Source organism: Bubalus bubalis, chromosome 2 (genome assembly GCF_019923935.1).
Source record: "Bubalus bubalis isolate 160015118507 breed Murrah chromosome 2, NDDB_SH_1, whole genome shotgun sequence".
NCBI classification, from domain to species: Eukaryota; Metazoa; Chordata; class Mammalia; order Artiodactyla; family Bovidae; genus Bubalus; species Bubalus bubalis.
This window is the reverse complement of record NC_059158.1, coordinates 145,898,724-145,918,297: the sequence shown is the minus strand read 5'-3', so window position 1 is coordinate 145,918,297 and position 19,574 is coordinate 145,898,724. Positions and strand designations below refer to the sequence as shown.

Genomic DNA, 19,574 nt, shown 5'->3' with positions numbered 1-19,574 from the left:
TCTTAGTAAACAGGATAAATTAGATGAATATATCTTAAGGATCAGGACATTTGTTTGAAAAGCAGTCAAGTCAGTGCTTACATGACAGCCTTAAGAAATCAGAGTAGCCCTTTGCCAAGCATTCCTCAAATGTGCTCCCTTACTAGCAGTGATTGAGGATGGCACGGAGGTGGAGGTCTTGGAAATGGATGGGCATTGAGTACCAAATTTCCTTGCCTAGCTCATGCATAATAAAGGGGAATGTTGTCTACATTTGTCACTCCTGGAAGCTGACAACTTAGGCAGACATAAGTCTAGCAGAGTCCCAAGAGTAGGGCTCTCAGAGATGGAAAAAAAAAAAAATTAATGAGAACATCAAGTTTGAAAGAGAGGGGATAGAGCAAAGTAGAGTTAATGGTATATCAGTTACTATTAGCACTTATCTGGCCATAGATTCTTTCATTAAGAGATTTCTCATTATTCTTTAAAAGTCACTTAAAAATTGATGGTAATATGTTTTAAGAAAAAAATCTGATTATTTTGCTCAACTGATGAATTTTAACTCTCTATGGATATGGCATTTATCACTGGGATTCCCAAACTGAAACAAGAGCACTTTGGCTCTGTTTGCAGAAACTAAAAAGCACATGTCCAAGTAATCTACTGTGTTCACTGTTCAAATCCCTACACACAGCCTCACAAAGCTGTGAACAGAAGTGAGAGAGAGAAAAAAAAAAAAAAAGAAGTGACATGAAAGCAAATTTAACAGGAAAAATCATGAGAGAAAGACTGGGGACAAACATCAACAGAGGCAACAACTGTGCATAACACAGCTGTGACTCAGGGAGATATTCATCCTCTGAAATCAAGAAACTGTTTGGGGAACAGACATCAATGATCCCTCAATGCCCCAGGAGCACAAGAAATGTTCACAGCTGGCCAGGAAGCTTTCCGGTTAATACTTTTTCTCTATTTCATCATCCTTATCTTAGAATTTCCCCAAACAGACTTTTTCTGTATGTTTTTAGTTTTCCAGGAAACTAAGAGTGTATGTCCCCCCTTGCTTTACTTCAGTGATATTAGAGGTTATTCAGACTGAGATCTGTCTGTCTCAGCTATAAAGGAGGACCTATATAATAAGAATAGCCTCCCAGGAGGAGTTAATGAAAATATTTTTTGGGGGGGTTATACAGTGAGTAATTTTGCTATATAGCAGAAATTAGCACAACATTGTAACTCAACTAGACTTCACTTAAAAAAAGAATATATTTGAACAGAGTGCTATGTAGCATCAATCTATAACTTTTATGTTATTAAAGAGAAGTAAAAAAAAACAAAATAAAAGAAATAATCTAGAGGTAATCTGTGGTAGTTTCCATGGAGTGATTCCCTAAAAGCCACTAAAACTCCTTTCTCCCTTTGCTTACTGGAAATATGAAACAGTATTTCTCAGTACCATGTTGCAACTTCAGACTTATAAATATAGGTTTTGACAATGAGAATTTGTTGGGGACTTTGGGAAATATTTTCAAAGGGATGAACCTGACTGGCTCAGTTCATTGGCCATTTATACCTTTTCTGTACTTTCTTCTTGGAGAGTGGACATGAAGCCTGGAGCTGCAACAGCCAACTGAGAATTATGAGGCAACATGAGAAAAAGACCTAACTACTGGGGGAAAAAAACGAAAACAGGCTACTTTATGAGGGCCAGGACCACCTACTTTCCTTACAAGTTGAGACAAATATATCAGTTGGGTTTTCTATTGTTTACAGCCAAACAGGATCTGACGGGATCCACTATTGCTATTGACAGCTCTTCTGAGGCCCCTAGAAATTCAGCTACTCCATTCTGTGGACAATGTTGAGCCCAGCTTTGAACCAGATGAACATAGGAATAATGGGGTAAGGAAGATAGCATTAGTTCTGATGACAAACTTTGGGACATCTAACGTATGTGTTAGTGGCTCAGTTTCTTTGTGATCCCCTGGACTATAGTCCACCAGGCTTCTCTGTCCATGGAATTCTCCAGGCAAGAATACTGGACTGGGAGCCATTCCCTTCTCCAGGGGATCTTCCTGACCCAGGGAGTGAATCTGAGTCTCTCGCATTGCAGGCAGATTTTTTACCATCTGAGCCACCAGGGAAGCCTAGGAACATCTGATGAGTCATGATATTTAACAGCTGACATAGTAGCTAAATTGTGTAATAAAAGTAGCTAAGTACATTCTTCACTTATGCTGGTGATAAGACTGAGCTAAGAGAATCTTAACTGTTTTCTAGTTTTTTGTCTTTTCTCCTCACACTCTTTATGACTGCTTCTACTTTTCGTTTTTGATGACTGAAACATGCCAGCAGGAGTTTGGACTGAAATTAGGAATTAACCATTGACCACGTGACTATGGAATTTAACAGTTTTCCAAATCTATGACTTTGAAGAGTCAATAGCCAGATATAATCAACAACCCTCCTAAATAGTTATATTTAATTCAATAAACTTGTTGATATATAGCCCAATAATGTAAAATACAGTTCAAAATTTTATACAGTAAAAATTACTGTATAATATAGTATTATACAGTACTATACAGTATTATACAGTACTATACAGTATTATACAGTAATATAGTCTAATAACATTCCTAAATATAGTCAACATTTATTGTACCAGGCACTGGGATAATTTCATTTAATTCACAAACAATGAATAGGAAACAGTGTATACCTTTGTTTCCATTTACAGTGAGGAAAATGAGCCTTTGAAAAATTAACATATTTGAAACAAAGTGCTAGAAAGACCAATCCATAGCCTTAGGTCTTTGACAAATTGAATGCATGTGCAATTTCATATGATTTTTTATAATATATCCTATACATCAGTTCAGTTCAGTCGCTCAGTCGTGTCTGACTCTTTGTGACCCCATGAATTACAGCACGCCAGGCCTCCCTGTTCATCACCAACTCCTGGTGTTCACTCAGACTCACGTCCATTGAGTCAGTGATGCCATCCAGCCATCTCATCCTCTGTCATCCCCTTCTCCTCCTGCCCCCAATCCCTCCCAGCATCAGAGTCTTGTCCAATGAGTCAACTCTTCGCATGAGGTGGCCAAAGTACTGGAGTTTCAGCTTTAGCATCATTCCTTCCAAAGAAATCCCAGGGCTGATCTCCTTCAGAATGGACTGGTTGGATCTCCTTGCAGTCCAAGGGACTCTCAAGAGTCTTCTCCAACACCACAGTTCAAAAGCATCAATTCTTCGGTGCTCAGTTTTCTTCACAGTCCAACTCTCACATCCATACGTGACCACAGGAAAAACCATAGCCTTGACTAGATGAACCTTTGTTGGCAAAGTGATGTCTCTGCTTTTCAATATGCTATGTAGGTTGGTCATAACTTTCCTTCCAAGGAGGAAGTGTCTTTTAATTTCATGGCTGCAGTCACCATCTGCAGTGATTTTGGAGCCCAGAAAAATAAAGTCTGACACTGTTTCCAGTGTTTCCCCATCTATTTCCCATGAAGTGATGGGACCAGATGCCATGATCTTCGTTTTCTGAATGTTGAGCTTTAAGCCAACTTTTCCACTCTCCACTTTCACTTTCATCAAGAGGCTTTTGAGTTCCTCTTCACTTTCTGCCATAAGGGTGGTGTCATCTGCATATCTGAGGTTATTGATATTTCTCCCGGCAATCTTGATTTCAGCTTGTGCTTCTTCCAGTCCAGCGTTTCTCATGATGTACTCTGCATAGAAGTTAAATAAGCAGGGTAACAATATACAGCCTTGACGTACTCCTTTTCCTATTTGGAACCAGTCTGTTGTTTCATGTCCAGTTCTAAATGTTGCTTCCTGACCTGCACATAGGTTTCTCAAGAGGCAGGTCAGGTGGTCTAGTATTCCCGTCTCTATAAAAGGAGTGTTAGTCACTCAGTCATGTCCAACTCTTTGTGACCCCATGAACTGGGGTCACAACTGGAGCCTGCCAGGCTCCCATGCCCACAGAATTTTCCAGGCAAGAATACTGGAGTGGGTTGCTATTCCCTTCTCTAAGGGATCTTCCTGACCCAGGGATGGAACCTGAGTCTCCTACATTGCAGGTAGATGCTTAACCATCTGAGCCACCAGGGAAGACCCTAATAGAATATGTACTGTGCTTGTGCTATGCTTAGTCACTCAGTTGTGTCCAACTCTTTGTTACTCCATGGACTGCAGCCAGGCTCCTCTGTCTATGGTGATTCTCCAGACAAGAATATTGGAGTGGGTTGCCATGCCCTCCTCCAGGGGATATTCCCAACTCAGGGATTGAACCCAAGTTTCTCACATTGCAGGTGGATTCTTTACCATCTGAGTCACCAGAGAAGCTAATATAATTATTTATTTATGAGACAGCTTCAGCTTTTAGACTTAGTTTCTTTAGGGCAAAGATAGTCTCTAAACTTCTTTGTATGACCTATGGAATACAACAGATGCTCAATAAAATTTCATACAGAAATTGATGAAGATCTGCTGGGGAATCAAGGTCATTTAACTGGAATATTGAGGAACTGTGCATTGTTTGTCAATTTAATTTCACAGCTGCAATATTATCAGTCAATAAATACATATTTAACAAATCGATATTAAGTACCTGGTTCATGTATGGATGTGAGAGTTGGACTGTGAATAAAGTTGAGTGCTGAAGAATTGATGCTTTTGAACTGTGGTGTTGGAGAAGACTCTTGAGAGTCCCTTGGACTGCAAGGAGATCCAACCAGTCCATTCTGAAGGAGATCAGCCCTGGAATTTCTTTGAAAGGAATGATGCTAAAGCTGAAACTCCAGTACTTTGGCCACCTCATGTGAAGAGTTGACTCATTGGAAAAGACTCTGATGCTGGAGGGATTGGGGGCAGAAGGAGACGGGGACGACAGAGGATGAGATGGCTGGATGGCATCACTGACTTGATGGATGTGAGTCTGAGTGAACTCTGGGGGTTGGTGATAGACAGGGAGGCCTGGCATGCTGCGATTCATGGGGTCGCAAAGAGTCAGACACGACTGAGCCACTGAACTGAACTGATCACATGGACCACAGAAAATTTTCTATTGCATAATTAAGTCTAAATGGACACTAACCTGGAAGAGGAAAAAATTTGTCTCTAGGATTTACCAAGAACAATTAATTTCCTTTCTTGTCAGGGCTACTAGATTGGTAAATCAAGGGTTCTTGCAAAAACAGTGTACATTAATATCAGTAAGATATCTGACAGTCTTCCACGATGTTCATGGATGAACCAAGAATGCACACCAGATAAACAGTAGACTGGATTAATAGTTAACGGAACATCTGAAAGAGCATTGATTAATGGAGGTCTCAGGTGATGAGTTGCAGGGATTATACTTGACATTGATCAATGATCCTATCAATGACATACACGAGTCCACACTGATTAAATATGAGAATAGTATAAACCTAGCAAGGCTAGCTAATATACTGGAGGACAAAAATCAATACTTTAAAATATCTTTATTGGCTACAAAAATTGGCCAACCCAACAAGCAAATATTTAACTTGGTGCAATATAAGCCAATAATGACAACTAATAAAAAAAGTTTAGGCTGCATTAACAAGTGTAAAGGACTAAGACCAAAGGATCTAAGAGTCCCAAAGATTTCTGTGTTTTCCTGGCCATATCTGAAACATAGTACCCAACTGTGCATGGCATCCTCAACAGAGGGCAGTTGGCAGTTATAAGTTCAGGAGACTTGAGTGTAGGCAGAATGTGGCTATTAAGAAGGCTAAAGATGTGCATTATAAGACTAAAATAGCCAGAGGAGTTTATACTGAAGAAATGACTATACTTCTCAAGGTTATGTGCTTGTTTTCTTCATCCTTGTAAAGCCAGCTCTGAGCACAGAGCCTGCCTCATGTTTTGAGTTCAATAAATATTTGTGAATGAAGGTGATAGCAGCCATGTCAAAGATCTGAAGGGCTAAAAGTGAGGTTTAGATGCTGTGTCTAGGTAGGTTGATCTTACCTCTGGTCTCTGCTAAACAACTGTCTCCTAGTTTTAAGCTAAGGTTTTTGGCTGCTTTTTATTTTCTCCCGTCTTCAATGCTACTCTCTTAATCCAGACCCTTGCCATCCCTCACTACTGTAATCATATTTTAATTTGTCTAACCATCTAACCATCTTCCTGTTTGTCTGCCACCAAACTGGCAGAGCTATTTCCTCCAAATACAGATCTATTAGCTCATTCTCCAGTTATGGCATTTTGATGGTTCCCATTGTACACAGGATTCCCCACTACCCACATACTACTGCTCATTCTTCTGTAGCCCAGGGAAGGCAGCACTATTCAAGCATATCCTCAGAACCCTTCTTACCATAAATCTGCAGACAGCTACTACCAATCATAAGGTGTGAATACAGGATGGAACCTATTCATGCACAGCCTGGCTCCAATCTGCTTTCCACATTCATCTTCTGTCATTTTCCTTCCCATCCACTCTCCATGTTCTGAGCTTCCCTAAAGTGCCCTCTTCTTTCCAGCCACTTCACCCCTGTGCATGCTAACTTGTCTATAAAGAAAACAATCTTTCTTCTGTATCTGATCAATTTGTATGAATCTTTCCAGAACCAGTTCAGATATTATTTCCTTTTGGAGACCTTTCGTGAGCAGCAGAGTTAGAAAAGCTTCTTTTTCTTCTGTTTATGTTAAATTGTAATTATCTATTTCTATATGTGTCGATCTCCTCCCTAGAATATAATTTTCTCTGGAATGGAACCACCTCTTAGTCATCTTTGCAACATTCCTAGAGCTTGAAACAGTAGCTAGAACACAAATACTCACTGAGTGACTGAAAGACCGTATAGATGACTAAATGAATGACCGGTCTCTAACTGTAAATCAGATAGGGTTAGAGCTCAGAGTTCCTGCCTATGAGCACTATTGCCACAGCAACTTTCTTAGACTTACTAGGACCCAGGCATGTTGGAGAGTTCAGAATTTCATTGATAAAAACAAGTAATAATGATGATGATGATAGCTAACATTATTGAATGCTTATGATGTGCTGAGGCAAAAACTGCTTAAGATTTAAAGAACAAGGAGCAGAACAAATCTTAAATATGGTTAAAGATAAGAAGAGAATAAAGCTAATTCTGAGCATAGTTACACTTTGATATGCTACCCAAAAATATGACAACTGTCTAAAACTACACCTATAGAACTTTAGATCATTTATTAATACAGAGAGGTTAGAGCCAAAGGAAAGAATATTCCTTACACATGTCTGGGCTATGCAGTAATAAAAAATATATATATATATATATATATTTTTTTTTTTTTTCTCTAATATCATTCTATAGTGGCTACAGTTACAATTATCCTAAGAAATTTCTGCCCAGGTCAAATCTACATGGGTGAAAATTAGTATCAGGTAGAGTCTCCCAAATAGCCATATGATCTAGAAAGAAAAATAAGCCTTCGGTGACAAAAATCTGAGTAGAAGTGCTGTGTATGCTCCTCTTAGAAACTTACAAGGTATGTTAGTTATTGTGGATAAGAAGACAGAAGTAAGAAAACCTATTCAATATGGCTTAACCCAGACCTTTTCACACGCATTTGAACAATGAATTTTTTAAATTAGAATGCTTAGTATTTATTTTCATGGAATTAGAATCAGAAACATTGGCTTTGGAGGTTCATAGAAACAGTTCTGCACTGGAATTCTAGCAGAGGGCACTTGCCAATGGGTTTGCAATGAAGACCTATCTGATTCAGAGAAGGTAAGATTGGCTTTTGTCTGGGCCAGAAGAGACTCATGCTTGGTACCATCATTTATGTGATAAAAATTCAACCCTTTATAAAGGCTTGGGAGAAAAAGACCAGCTCTTAATCAGTCCTTTGAATTCACAGTTTTGTTATGGCTGTCTCACACACTCTCACACAGTCACAGGAATTTATATTTTCATTTTATCCCAAAGAAAAACTTGACCATCTTTCTTTAATACTATCAACCTGGAAGCTTGACAGTAAGGATTAAAAATTGCTCCTTCCTTCCCACTTGGTTATTGGAAAGGCTCTGAAAGGTAATCAGTCTTGTGAAGCTGCACTTTACAGTCTGCATAAAAACGCCATGATTTTCCTTCCTCTCCCCAACCTAATTGAAAGTGCATAATATCACCCAGCTGGGGAAATGTAAACGGTAAACATATACAATATATCATGCTATCACACAAAAGCTGGTTACTAATAGGGACTGGGTGGTTGTCAGGACCAAAGGGAATCTGGAAAACAAGTCTTTTCTTTTTCATCTAGAGTGAAAGTTCTTTGTGCTTGCCACCCAGCCACCCACCTCCCCCACCACACACACACCTCCTCCCTCCAGACTTCAAGTTACAGCAGATTAATCCAAGGTCAGTCAACTCATTCCTTGTGTGTGTAATTCCAAGGGTCACCTAACAATGTATATTGACTAACACTCTCTTATACCAGCCTTTCAAGAAATGAGGCATTTTGCTTCTGGCAGGAGGTGGGGTTGGAATCATCCTGCTCCCTACCTACTTTGATTGTACTGACAGATGGTCCTATTATCTCTTTCCTCAGCTGCTAAACCTTAAGATCCTTGGCCTTGTCACCTCTTATCTTCCTCTACTTCATCAAACTCCTTTTGCGAAGATTATCTCCTTTTCTACCTCTGATCACCCAGGAATATCTATACAGGATCACACATGCCTTCAGTAGAAAATCTCAATCTTTTCAAAGTCTTCTGCAATTCAGAGGTTATCTACAATTACACCGACTTAGAAATCAACACTTTGTTCTCTGACCCCTCACCTTCAAGAGTCATGCCATCTTCCAGAATCCATCTTTTATAGTAGGACTCTTAGGAGAAAGGATAACATCCCTTCAAAGTTTTCATCACTAGTTCTCTGTTATAGCATTCCTTCAAAAATTGCTCCCTGTTGCCTCATGAACTCAACTACTGCTATTCATTCATGCCACCTTATAACTGGCAATTGTTTTATTTTTGATGGCTGATACCCTATGGGTAGGTCAAAGCATAGCACTTGTCAAGGGTACTATGTCATTTCAGTTTTAATAGGTTGAAGGATATATTTTTATCTGCTTCAGCAGTGGAGATGATTTGAAACTTACTGAATTAAAACCACATTCATCTTTCAATAAGTTACATTACCTGTCAGCTGGCACTGGTGGATGGTATGGCTTGTTGACCTTGGCATAGAGACTCTCTAAGTGGTCTCTCTCTGGAGACAGTGGACGGCCATCTCGAGGGTAGCCCAGTGGTCCAGCCCGAGGTGGAGATGGAGACCTGTAGACATTTGCTGATGTACACGGTTCCCGGAAGTGGTTCACTCTGGCATAGTTGGGGTCCACTTCATCATCGTCCATATCATGCAGTGATCCAATTGCACCGGTAGCATAATCAATAAGACTTCTTGCCTGCTTTTCCCTTAGCTCCTGATGTTTTGCTCCAATCCTGAAAAATGTAGAACAAGATATATGTGAGTTTAAATGCTTATACAACGATAGACTCTCCTGAATCCATGTTAATTACTTCTTGTCAGTTATTTAACTGCCACTTTTCTGGATACTGAAGATCACATCATGCAGAAATGCTAATAGCAAACTCCACAGGATTCATTTTATATTTCTGACCTTTATTTGTTACATATGCTTCCCTAGTGGCTCTGCCGGTAAAGAATTGGCCTGCAATGTGGGAGATTCAGGTTCGATTCCTGGGTTGGGAAGGTCCCCTGGCGAAGGGAATGGCAACCCATTTCAGTATTCTTCACTGGAAAATCTCATGGACAGAGGAGCCTGGCTGGCTACAATCCATGAGTTCACAAGGAGTCAGGCACGACTGAATGACTAACATTTTATTTGTTACAGTGTCTCCTGGAGAAGGCAATGGCAACCCACTCCAGTATTTTTGCCTGGGAAATCCCATGGACATAGGAGCCTGGTGGATTGCAGTCCATGGGGTCGCAAAATAGTCGGACACGACTTAACAACTAAACACCACCACCTTTATTTTTATAGCAATGCTATAGTTATTTAAACATTTTGTCTGTTGATGACTAGGCTGATTGCAGAGTCAGAGGCTGATTTTTATTAACATTTCTTCTCTATAAATGGGCTGTGTTCATGGGAACAGTCCATCTTTGGTGTAATATTCTAGAAGCCTACCTTGGGAAAGGGATGCATGTCAAAGAGCCCATCAGAATCTTATACTTTGTCTGTGACTTTCTTATTTGGTGCCTTTGATTTTTAGTGTATTCTTCTAAAGAAAAGCGCTTGCAAAAATTGATTTAACTATGAAAAAGAAATACAGAGGCTTTCTGGTCACTAAAAGCAGTGGTATCAGAGATAATTTATAAGAGACTCTAAGTTTTTGGTTACACAAATGGGGATCATTGTGTTTCATTATACAGGGACTAGGGACAGAGTAAAATAGTGAAATTAATAGGCTCCTGACAGAGACAAATTGGCACATATAAGTGAATTAAACACCATTACTGGCAGAACTCCACAGCACTAAAGCCTTTAGTGATATTACAAAATGCTACTGCTAATCAGTGTACCGTGTAGACTACCGGGAATGAGAGCAGTAAAATACAGTTCAGTGTATTCCAAACCCATCTGAATTTTGAAAATTTGACATTTAATCTGGAAAGTGTCAGATTGGATCTCCTAAATTCCCAGTTACATGTTAAAATGGACAAGTCACTGTGGCATCTTAGTGGATGACGGTGATATGATGGTGTCAGGAGGTGTTCTCCACTAAAGGGGAAAGAATGCAACCTCATATCACTGGGCAAATAAGGTGCATTGAGTACAGGAGGAGAAAAGTAAGACAACACTGGCCCAGGAGGTGAAAGAAGGGCTCAAGAAAGGATGGGAATAAATCTGAAGACCTGGGCTCAGAGAATATGAAAGGATTGTGGGCTAAAAGTGAAAGATCTATATCTGCCTAGAAATATATATTGAATGCCTACATGAGTGAAAAAATAAAAACTGAATTCCCTATCTTTTCCTCTTCAAATAAAAACAGCTGTTTTTGCACACAGCAGCTAGTTTTATTTTATAGAACATCAAAACTCTTTGTAAAAATCTTTAAAAGCCATGATCTTTCAAGGTATTTTCCTTTTGGTAGAATGTTTTTTTTTCCCCCCTCCTTTGAGTGAAGAGGAGGAAGAAAAGATAAAAATATGAAGAAGAAGGTATAGGACAGAAAAACAGTATCGTCAAGTCACAACAGATGAAAATAAATGTCATGATATATTATTGCATATCTCTTTTGACTAGGTCAAATTATGTACCCTACACATAAGTAATGAGGCGAATTTATATTTTGTACAAAGGGGAGCTTGAATCTCCAAGGGATGTTGAATGAAGATGAAAGGAAGATTACACAGTAGGGTACCCGTTAAGAGGCCCTGCCCATCCTCTTTCAATGCATGTTAGTCCCAGATTCATGGATGTTTGTTTTGAATAATTTTTGATGAAGAAGATAACATGCCCTGTTCTGTAACAAAACAATCTTTCTAGGGATGGTGCAGACTGGATTATCAGGATGCTTGCTGCACTGTGATGGCAGGGACGGATATCCATTGCAAATAGAGCATAGGACATCAATAAAGTTGGGGGGGGGTTGTGTGGTTGCTATTCTTCCTAAGTGGGAGACCTTCTAGATAAATCACTCAGTGGAAAGATGAACATCTCATGGTTGCCACACGGGGCTACACTTATGCATTAATGAAAGAGGAAAACACCAAGCTTGATTTTTCAAAGAATCACAGAAACAGAACATAAGACTCTGTATTTCTTATTTTATCACTCTCTTTCTCAGAGGTTTTCTCATTAATTAAGCTTGCTGAGTATGTAAAGATTCTCAGATGAAAAGTACTCCATATATGCAAAGCAGTATTTTATCTTGTACTTTTCTTTCTAAAACAAAACAAAATTTCTCCTTCATCTTTTCTATGCCACTGAGTGCTTCAGTAACTAATTTCATATTAATCACTCAGTAGGTCAAACAGTAATTTCTCTGAACCGCCATTATTATGCCATATATCAGGATCTCTCCATGTGGGGGAGGACAAGGCAATCTCTGAAAAGGGGTATATGGAAGCAGAAAAGACTCTCTCAAGAGAGAAATGTCAAGGAAATAGATCTTTTTTTGGTTGTTCTGACCTCCCTCTGTCCCAATTCAGTGTGAGAATTCTAATTGTTTATAGTCATTTCCACGTAGACGTCTCTTTACCACTGGGAACTCAACCTGTTAAAATATCTATTTTTCAGAATAGTCCTGGATAGTACTCCCTTTTTATTGGATGGTACCACCAGCTTCCTCATTCTTCCCAGCACACTGCCTTTGAATTGTGTCAGTCTCCTCCCTCTCTTTTCCCCTACAAAAACATTGTTGTTTCTTTTTTTCCATTACAACTCTTGGATAGCCTATTTTATTTCCATTTATAAAGCCATAGACTAGTGTCCAGGCTTTATATTGCTTGGTCTGCACCATCCAGCATGGTAGGCATTAACTGTATGAGGCTACATAAATTTAAACGGGAATTAATTACAATTTTTGAATATTTAAAATTCAGTTTCTCAGTTTCATAAGCCACATTGCAAGTACTCAACAGCTAAATGAGCTCGGGACTTCTATATTGGACAGTCCAAACGGAGGCTATTTCTAACACTGCAGCAAGTTCTATTAGGTTGTGCTGGCGGGATTATGCTAAGATTTTTTTGTATGTCACCACATCCCAATTTATACCTTAAAAGGTACTAGAATAATCTTCTTCAAAGAGTATTTCTATTGCATCACTGTCAGATCAAGGCTTTCTAAAAAAAGAATGTGACAAATGATGGAGCAAGAGTGTGGTTATTCCACTTTGTTCCTTGAATTCTAAATGAATGAATGATTGAGAATGAGAAGAAATTCCATCTATCATAGAATTAGGATACAGTCATAGTTTCAAATCATGCAATAAAATTTGAACTCCATCCAAAACAGGTAGTATGTCAAGAGTCCATATATAGCTTCATCCCTAGCAGGGTAGACATTTTACTGAAAAGTAAGAGAAAGAGACCAGAGAATTACAAACAAACTTTTGATTAGAAAAAGAGAGTTTAAAGACAGGGGTACGATGCTGGAATTGTAGGGTAAATCTTTGTGAGGTTCCAACTTGAGAGTGGAGGAGAGAGAGAGCTAAAAGAGAGAAATTTCCACTGAGAGAGAAATTTCCTTCTACCTTGAAGAAACTTCATAGAGGTAAATGAAGAGAAGAGAAAAGAACATCAGTCCACTCTGTAGCTGATAAGGCAGGATGACCAGAGCAAGATAAACAAAGACAAACTTAGCAAAATAAAACCTTAAACCATCTAAGAGACTTCACTGTTGCTGTTATTCAGTTGCTAAGTCATGTCCAGCTGTTTGCAACCCCACGGACCGCAACACGCCAGGCTCCTCTGTCCTCCACCACCTTCCAGAGTTTGCTCAGATTAATGTCCATTGAGTTGGTGATGCTATAACCATGTCATCCTCTGCTACCCCATTCTCCTTTTGCCTTCAATCCTTCCCAGCATCAGGGTCCAGGCTGATCTCTTGCTACAGCGATCTGCTCTCCCAAAATGTCAGGTCATGGAAAAGCTGTCAAGGCAGTGCACTCAGACCAGGCCTGAAGACATTCTGAGAGAATATATGGAACTGAAGTGGCTGGTAACCTTAGCTCATCATACTTTGTCATATAACACTATATTTTAGTATAGATTAAAAAAAATTAAATACCATAAAACATGAAATTAACTTAATGGATCACAATAAGTATTTAAAAAATTAAATATAGTAAAAGAGAAAATATTAGAGGTTATGCATGCAGTAAGCCTAAGTATAGTGTCAAGAGAAAAACCAAGTCATCTAAAAATCCAGGCAAATTCAAGCTGTCCTCGAACGTGAATAAAGAAAAAAGAAAAACATTTCAGAAAACATTCCAAAAAACATTTCGGAAAAGAATGCAACACTTGTTGACCCATCTTTAAAAATTACTTAATAATGAAAAACATCCAGCCAAGAACTAAATTCAAATTAAGAATTCAGCCCAGCAGAGCTGGGGAATGACAGACATGGACGTGAGAAAAACATTCATTTAAATAGAAAATGAAGGCTAAACATTTATTTGTAGGACAAATCATTATAGAAAAATGTAAATATTATAAACTCTGCTAATATAAAAGTAGTATCATTATACTAATAAGTAGGTGATTTAGGGGAAAGTATTAATACTCAATGTACTTATTTCCCCATTTTTCTAAGGAAAGCATCAGCAGTTACCACTTAAAGTTAGTAAGTATATGAAATACAATAACAACAAAATAAAACAAATTATCAGCAGAAGAGAAATACAAAAAACAAAAGCCCAATAATAGAGTGGAAAATAGAAAACAGAGGAACCAATAAAAAAGAGAGTAAAAAAATAGGATAAAATTTATGCTATGACAGTAAGTGAAAATGGAATAAATTTCTTTATTATAACTAAAGGATTCTCGCTCAGATCATGAACTCCTTATTGCCAAATTCAGACTTAAATTGAAGAAAGTAGGGAAAAACACTACACCATTCAGGTATGACCTAAATCAAATCCCTTACGATTATACAGTGGAAGTGGGAAATAGATTTAAGGGACTAGATCTCATAGACAGAGTGCCTGATGAACTATGAACAGAGGTTCGTGACATTGTACAGGAGATAGGGATCAAGACCCCTAAAAACGAAATGCAAAAAACCTTAATAGCTGTCTGAGGAGGCCTTACAAATAGCTGTGAAAAGAAGAGAATCGAAAAGCAAAGGAGCAAAGGAAAGATTTACCCATTTGAATGAAGAGTCTCAAAGAATAGCAAGGAGAGATAAGAAAGCCTTCCTCAGTGATCAGTGCAAAGAAATAGAGGAAAACAATAGAATGGGAAAGACTAGAGATCTCTAGAGATACCAAGGGAACATTTCATGCAAAGATGGGCTCAATAAAAGACAGATTTGGTATGGACCTAAACAGAAGCAGAAGATATTAAGAAGAGGTGGCAAGAATACACAGAAGAACTATACAAAAAAGATCTTCACAACCCAGATGATCAGGATGGTGTGATCACTCACCTAGAACCAGACATCCTGGAATGTGAAGTCAATTGGGCCTTAGGAAGCATCATTATGAACAAAGCTAATGAGGGTGATGGAATTCCAGTTGAGCTATTTCAAATCCTAAAAGATGATGTCATGAAAGTGCTGCAATTTGAAAAACTATATGCTAGCAAATTTGGAAAACTCAGCAGTGGCCACAGGACTGGAAAAGGTCAGTTTTCATTCCAATCCCAAAGAAAGGCAATGCAAAAGAATGCTCAAACTACCACACAATTGCACTCATCTCACACGCTAGTAAAGTAATGCTCAAAATTCTCCAAGCCAGGCTTCAACAATGCGTGAACATTAAACTTACAGATGTTCAAGCTGGTTTTAGATAAGGCAGAGGAAGCAGAGATCAAACTGCCAACATCCACTGGATCATTGAAAAAGTAAGAGAGTTCCAGAAAAACATCTATTTCTGCTTTACTGACTATGCCAAAGCCATTGACTGTGTGGATCACAATAAACCATGGAAAATTCTGAAAGAGATGGGAATACCAGACCACCTGACCTGCCCCTTGAGAAACCTGTATGCAGGTCAGGAAGCAACAGTTAGAACTCACATGGAACAACAGATTGGTTCCAAATAGGAAAAGGAGTATGTCAAGGCTGTATATTGTCACCCTGCTTATTTAACTTATATGCAGAGTACATCATGCGAAATATTGGGCTTGATGAAGCACAAGCTGGAATCGAGATTGCTGGGAGAAATATCAATAGCCTCAGATATGCAGATGACACCACCCTTATGGCAGAAAGTGAAGAGGAACTAAAAAGCCTCTTGATGAAAGTGAAAGAAGAGAGTGAAAAAGTTGGCTTAAAGCTCAACATTCAGAAAACCAAGGTCATGGCATCCGGTTCCATTACTTCATGGGAAATAGATGGGGAAACAGTGGAAATAGTGAAAGACTTTATTTTCTTGGGCTCCCAAATCACTGCAGATGGTGATTGCAGCCATGAAATTAAAAGACACTTGCTCCTTGGAAGGAAAGTTATGACCAACCTAGACCGCATATTAAAAAGCAGAGATATTACTTTGCCAACAAAGGTCCGTCTAGTCAAGGCTATGGTTTTTCCAGTAGTCATGTATTGATGTGAGAGTTGGACTATAAAAAAAGCTGAACGCTGAAGAATTTATGCTTTTGAACTGTGGTGTTGGAGAAGAGTTTTGAAAGTCCCTTGGAATGCAAGGAGATCCAACCAGTCCATCCTAAAGGAGAGCAGTCCTGAGTGTTCATTGGAAGGACTGACGCTGAAGCTGCAATTCCAATACTTTGGCCACCTGATGGGAGGAACTGACTCATTTGAAAAGACCCTGATGCTGGGAAAGATTAAAGGCAGGAGGAGAAGGGGATGACAGAGGATGAGATGGTTGGATGGCATCACCAACCTAATGGACATGAGTTTGAGTAAACTCTGGGAGTTGGTGATAGACAGGGAGGCCTGGAGTGCTACTGTCCATGGGGTTGCAAAGAGTTGGACATGACTGAGCGACTGAAAGGATCCCAGATGATCAAAAGGAAAAACACACTGTGTGCTATAATAATGATGAAAAATAAGATATAGCTTAAATGTACATTAATAGGGGAAATGAAGTACTCTGCAGTTTAAAGATAGGGTCATACTATTCCTGTATTATAAAGAGATAAAATATAAATATAGGTCTGCTGCTAAGTCATTTCAGTCATGTCTGACTCTGTGCAACCCCATAGACAGCAGCCCACCAGGCTCTCCCGTCCCTGGGATTCTCCAGGCAAGAACACTGGAGTGGGTTGCCATTTCCTTCTCCAATGCATGAAAGTGAAAAGTGAAAGTGAAGTCACTCAGTCGTGTCCTACCCTCACCGACCCCATGGATTGCAGCCTTCCAGGCTCCTCTGTCCATGGGATTTTCCAGGCAAGAGTATTGGAGTGGGGTGCCATTGCCTTCTCCTAAATATAGGTCTGCTGCTGCTGCCAAGTCGCTTCAGTCGTGTCCGACTCTGTGCGACCCCTTGGACTGCAGCCTACCAGGCTTCTCCATCCATGGGATTCTCCAGGCAAGAACACTGGAGTGGGTTGCCATTAAAATATAGGTCTAGGTATTCATAACTATTTGTATGACACGGAATTATCTTTATACATGCGTAGGAAACATTGGAAAGGATACACAAAAAATTCATAAACTGATTGCCCTTGGAGAGTAGAATTAAAGGTATACTATTTGAATTATTATATCATATAATTTTAGGATTATTATTTTTTTTAATTTTATTTTATTTTTAAACTTTACAATATTGTATTAGTTTTGCCCAACATCGAAATGAATCCACCACAGGTATACCCATGCTCCCCATCCCAAACCCTCCTCCTTCCTCCCTCCCCATACCCTCCCTCTGGGTTGTCCCAGTGCACCAGCCCCAGGCATCCAGTATCGTGCATCGAACCTGGACTGGCGACTCGTTTCATACATGATATTATACGTTTCAATGCCATTCTCCCAAATCTCCCCACCCTCTCCCTCTCACACAGAGTCCATAAGACTGATCTATACATCAGTGTCTCTTTAGCTGTCTCGTACACAGGGTTATTGTTACCATCTTTCTAAATTCCATATATATGCGTTATTGGTGTTTTTCTTTCTGGCTTACTTCACTCTGTATAATAGGCTCCAGTTTCATCCACCTCATTAGAACTGATTCAAATGTATTTTTTTAATGGCTGAGTAATACTCCATTGTGTATATGTACCACAGCTTGCTTATCCATTCATCTGCTGATGGGCATCTAGATTGCTTCCATGTCCTGGCTGTTATAAACAGTGCTGCGATGAACATTGGGGTACACGTGTCTCTTTTCCTTCTGGTTTCCTCAGTGTGTATGCCCAGCAGTGGGACTGCTGGATCATAAGGCGGTTCTATTTCCAGTTTTTAAAGGAATCTCCACACTGTTTTCCATAGTGGCTGTACTAGTTTGCATCCCCACCAACAGTGTAAGAGGGTTCCCTTTTCTCCACACCCTCTCCAGCATTTATTGCTTGTAGACTTTTGGATCGCAGCCATTCTGACGGGCGTGAAATGGTACCTCATATTGGTTTTGATTTGCATTTCTCTGATAATGAGTGATGTTGAGCATCTTTTCATGTGTTTGTTAGCCATCTGTATGTCTTCTTTGGAGAAATGTCTATTTAGTTCTTTGGCCCATTTTTTGATTGGGTCATTTATTTTTCTGGAGTTGAGCTGTAGGAGTTGCTTGTATATTTTTGAGATTAGTTGTTTGTCAGTTGCTTCATTTGCTATTATTTTCTCCCATTCTGAAGGCTGTCTTTTCACCTTGCTTATAGTTTCCTTTGATGTGCAGAAGCTTTTAAGGTTAATTAGGTCCCATTTGTTTATTTTTGCTTTTATTTCCAATATTCTGGGAGGTGGGTCATAGAGGATCTTGCTGTGATATATGTCGGAGAGTGTTTTGCCTATGTTCTCCTCTAGGAGTTTTATAGTTTCTGGCCTTACGTTGAGATCTTTAATCCATTTTGAGTTTATTTTTGTGTATGGTGTTAGAACGTGTTCTAGTTTCATTCTTTTACAAGTGGTTGACCAGTTTTCCCAGCACCACTTGTTAAAGAGATTGTCTTTAATCCATTGTATATTCTTGCCTCCTTTGTCAAAGATAAGGTGTCCATATGTGCGTGGATTTATCTCTGGGCTTTCTATTTTGTTCCATTGATCAATATTTCTGTCTTTGTGCCAGTACCATACTGTCTTGATAACTGTGGCTTTGTAGTAGAGCCTGAAGTCAGGTAGGTTGATTCCTCCAGGTCCATTCTTCTTTCTCAAGATAGCTTTGGCTATTCGAGGTTTTTTGTATTTCCATACAAATTGTGAAATTATTTGTTCTAGCTCTGTGAAGAATACCGTTGGTAGCTTGATAGGGATTGCATTAAATCTAAAAATTGCTTTGGGTAGTATAGGATTATTTTTTTTTAATTTAAAATATAAAAAGTCCCTTACAACTACTGACTGACTGTTGTAGTGAACCAGAACTGAAACAGAACAAAACACAATACTACACAGGTACCACTGGACATTCTTTGTTTCTAAACATGACTTGTGATGACTCCTGCCAACTCAGTTATGATAATAATTTTCTTCAAATTATTGAACATTTGTTTGGTCCCTTGCAAATCAACTGCTTTGGCCTAAAGTACCCATTTTCCACTAATCAACTATTTGATTCTAATTTTCTCTAGATTGAAGGCTGAACTCACTCATTTACAGCTCCTCATAGACCTCAATAATTCTCCCCCTCTCCAATTCATGAATCCAGTAAATTCTCTATTTATCTGCAATTGTTATATATTACTTTGTAAAAAACCAAAACAAAATAAAAAATCTTTCATTAATTCATTTCTGGATATTCAGCTTCCATAACTAAACTACA

At 39.0% G+C, this 19,574-nt stretch overlaps 1 protein-coding gene across 7 annotated transcripts in view; it reads right to left on the bottom strand.

The window, feature by feature from the left end:
- Nucleotides 1-19,574, bottom strand: part of PARD3B (par-3 family cell polarity regulator beta) — a 1,152,086-nt gene that overhangs the window by 174,698 nt on the left and 957,814 nt on the right. For all 7 annotated transcript variants that reach the window (XM_025261969.3, XM_044924795.2, XM_044924800.2 and 4 more), the window contains one exon: nt 9,152-9,454. In XM_025261969.3, coding sequence (XP_025117754.1) covers nt 9,152-9,454 — 303 coding nt within the window. The remainder of the gene's footprint in view (nt 1-9,151; nt 9,455-19,574) is intronic.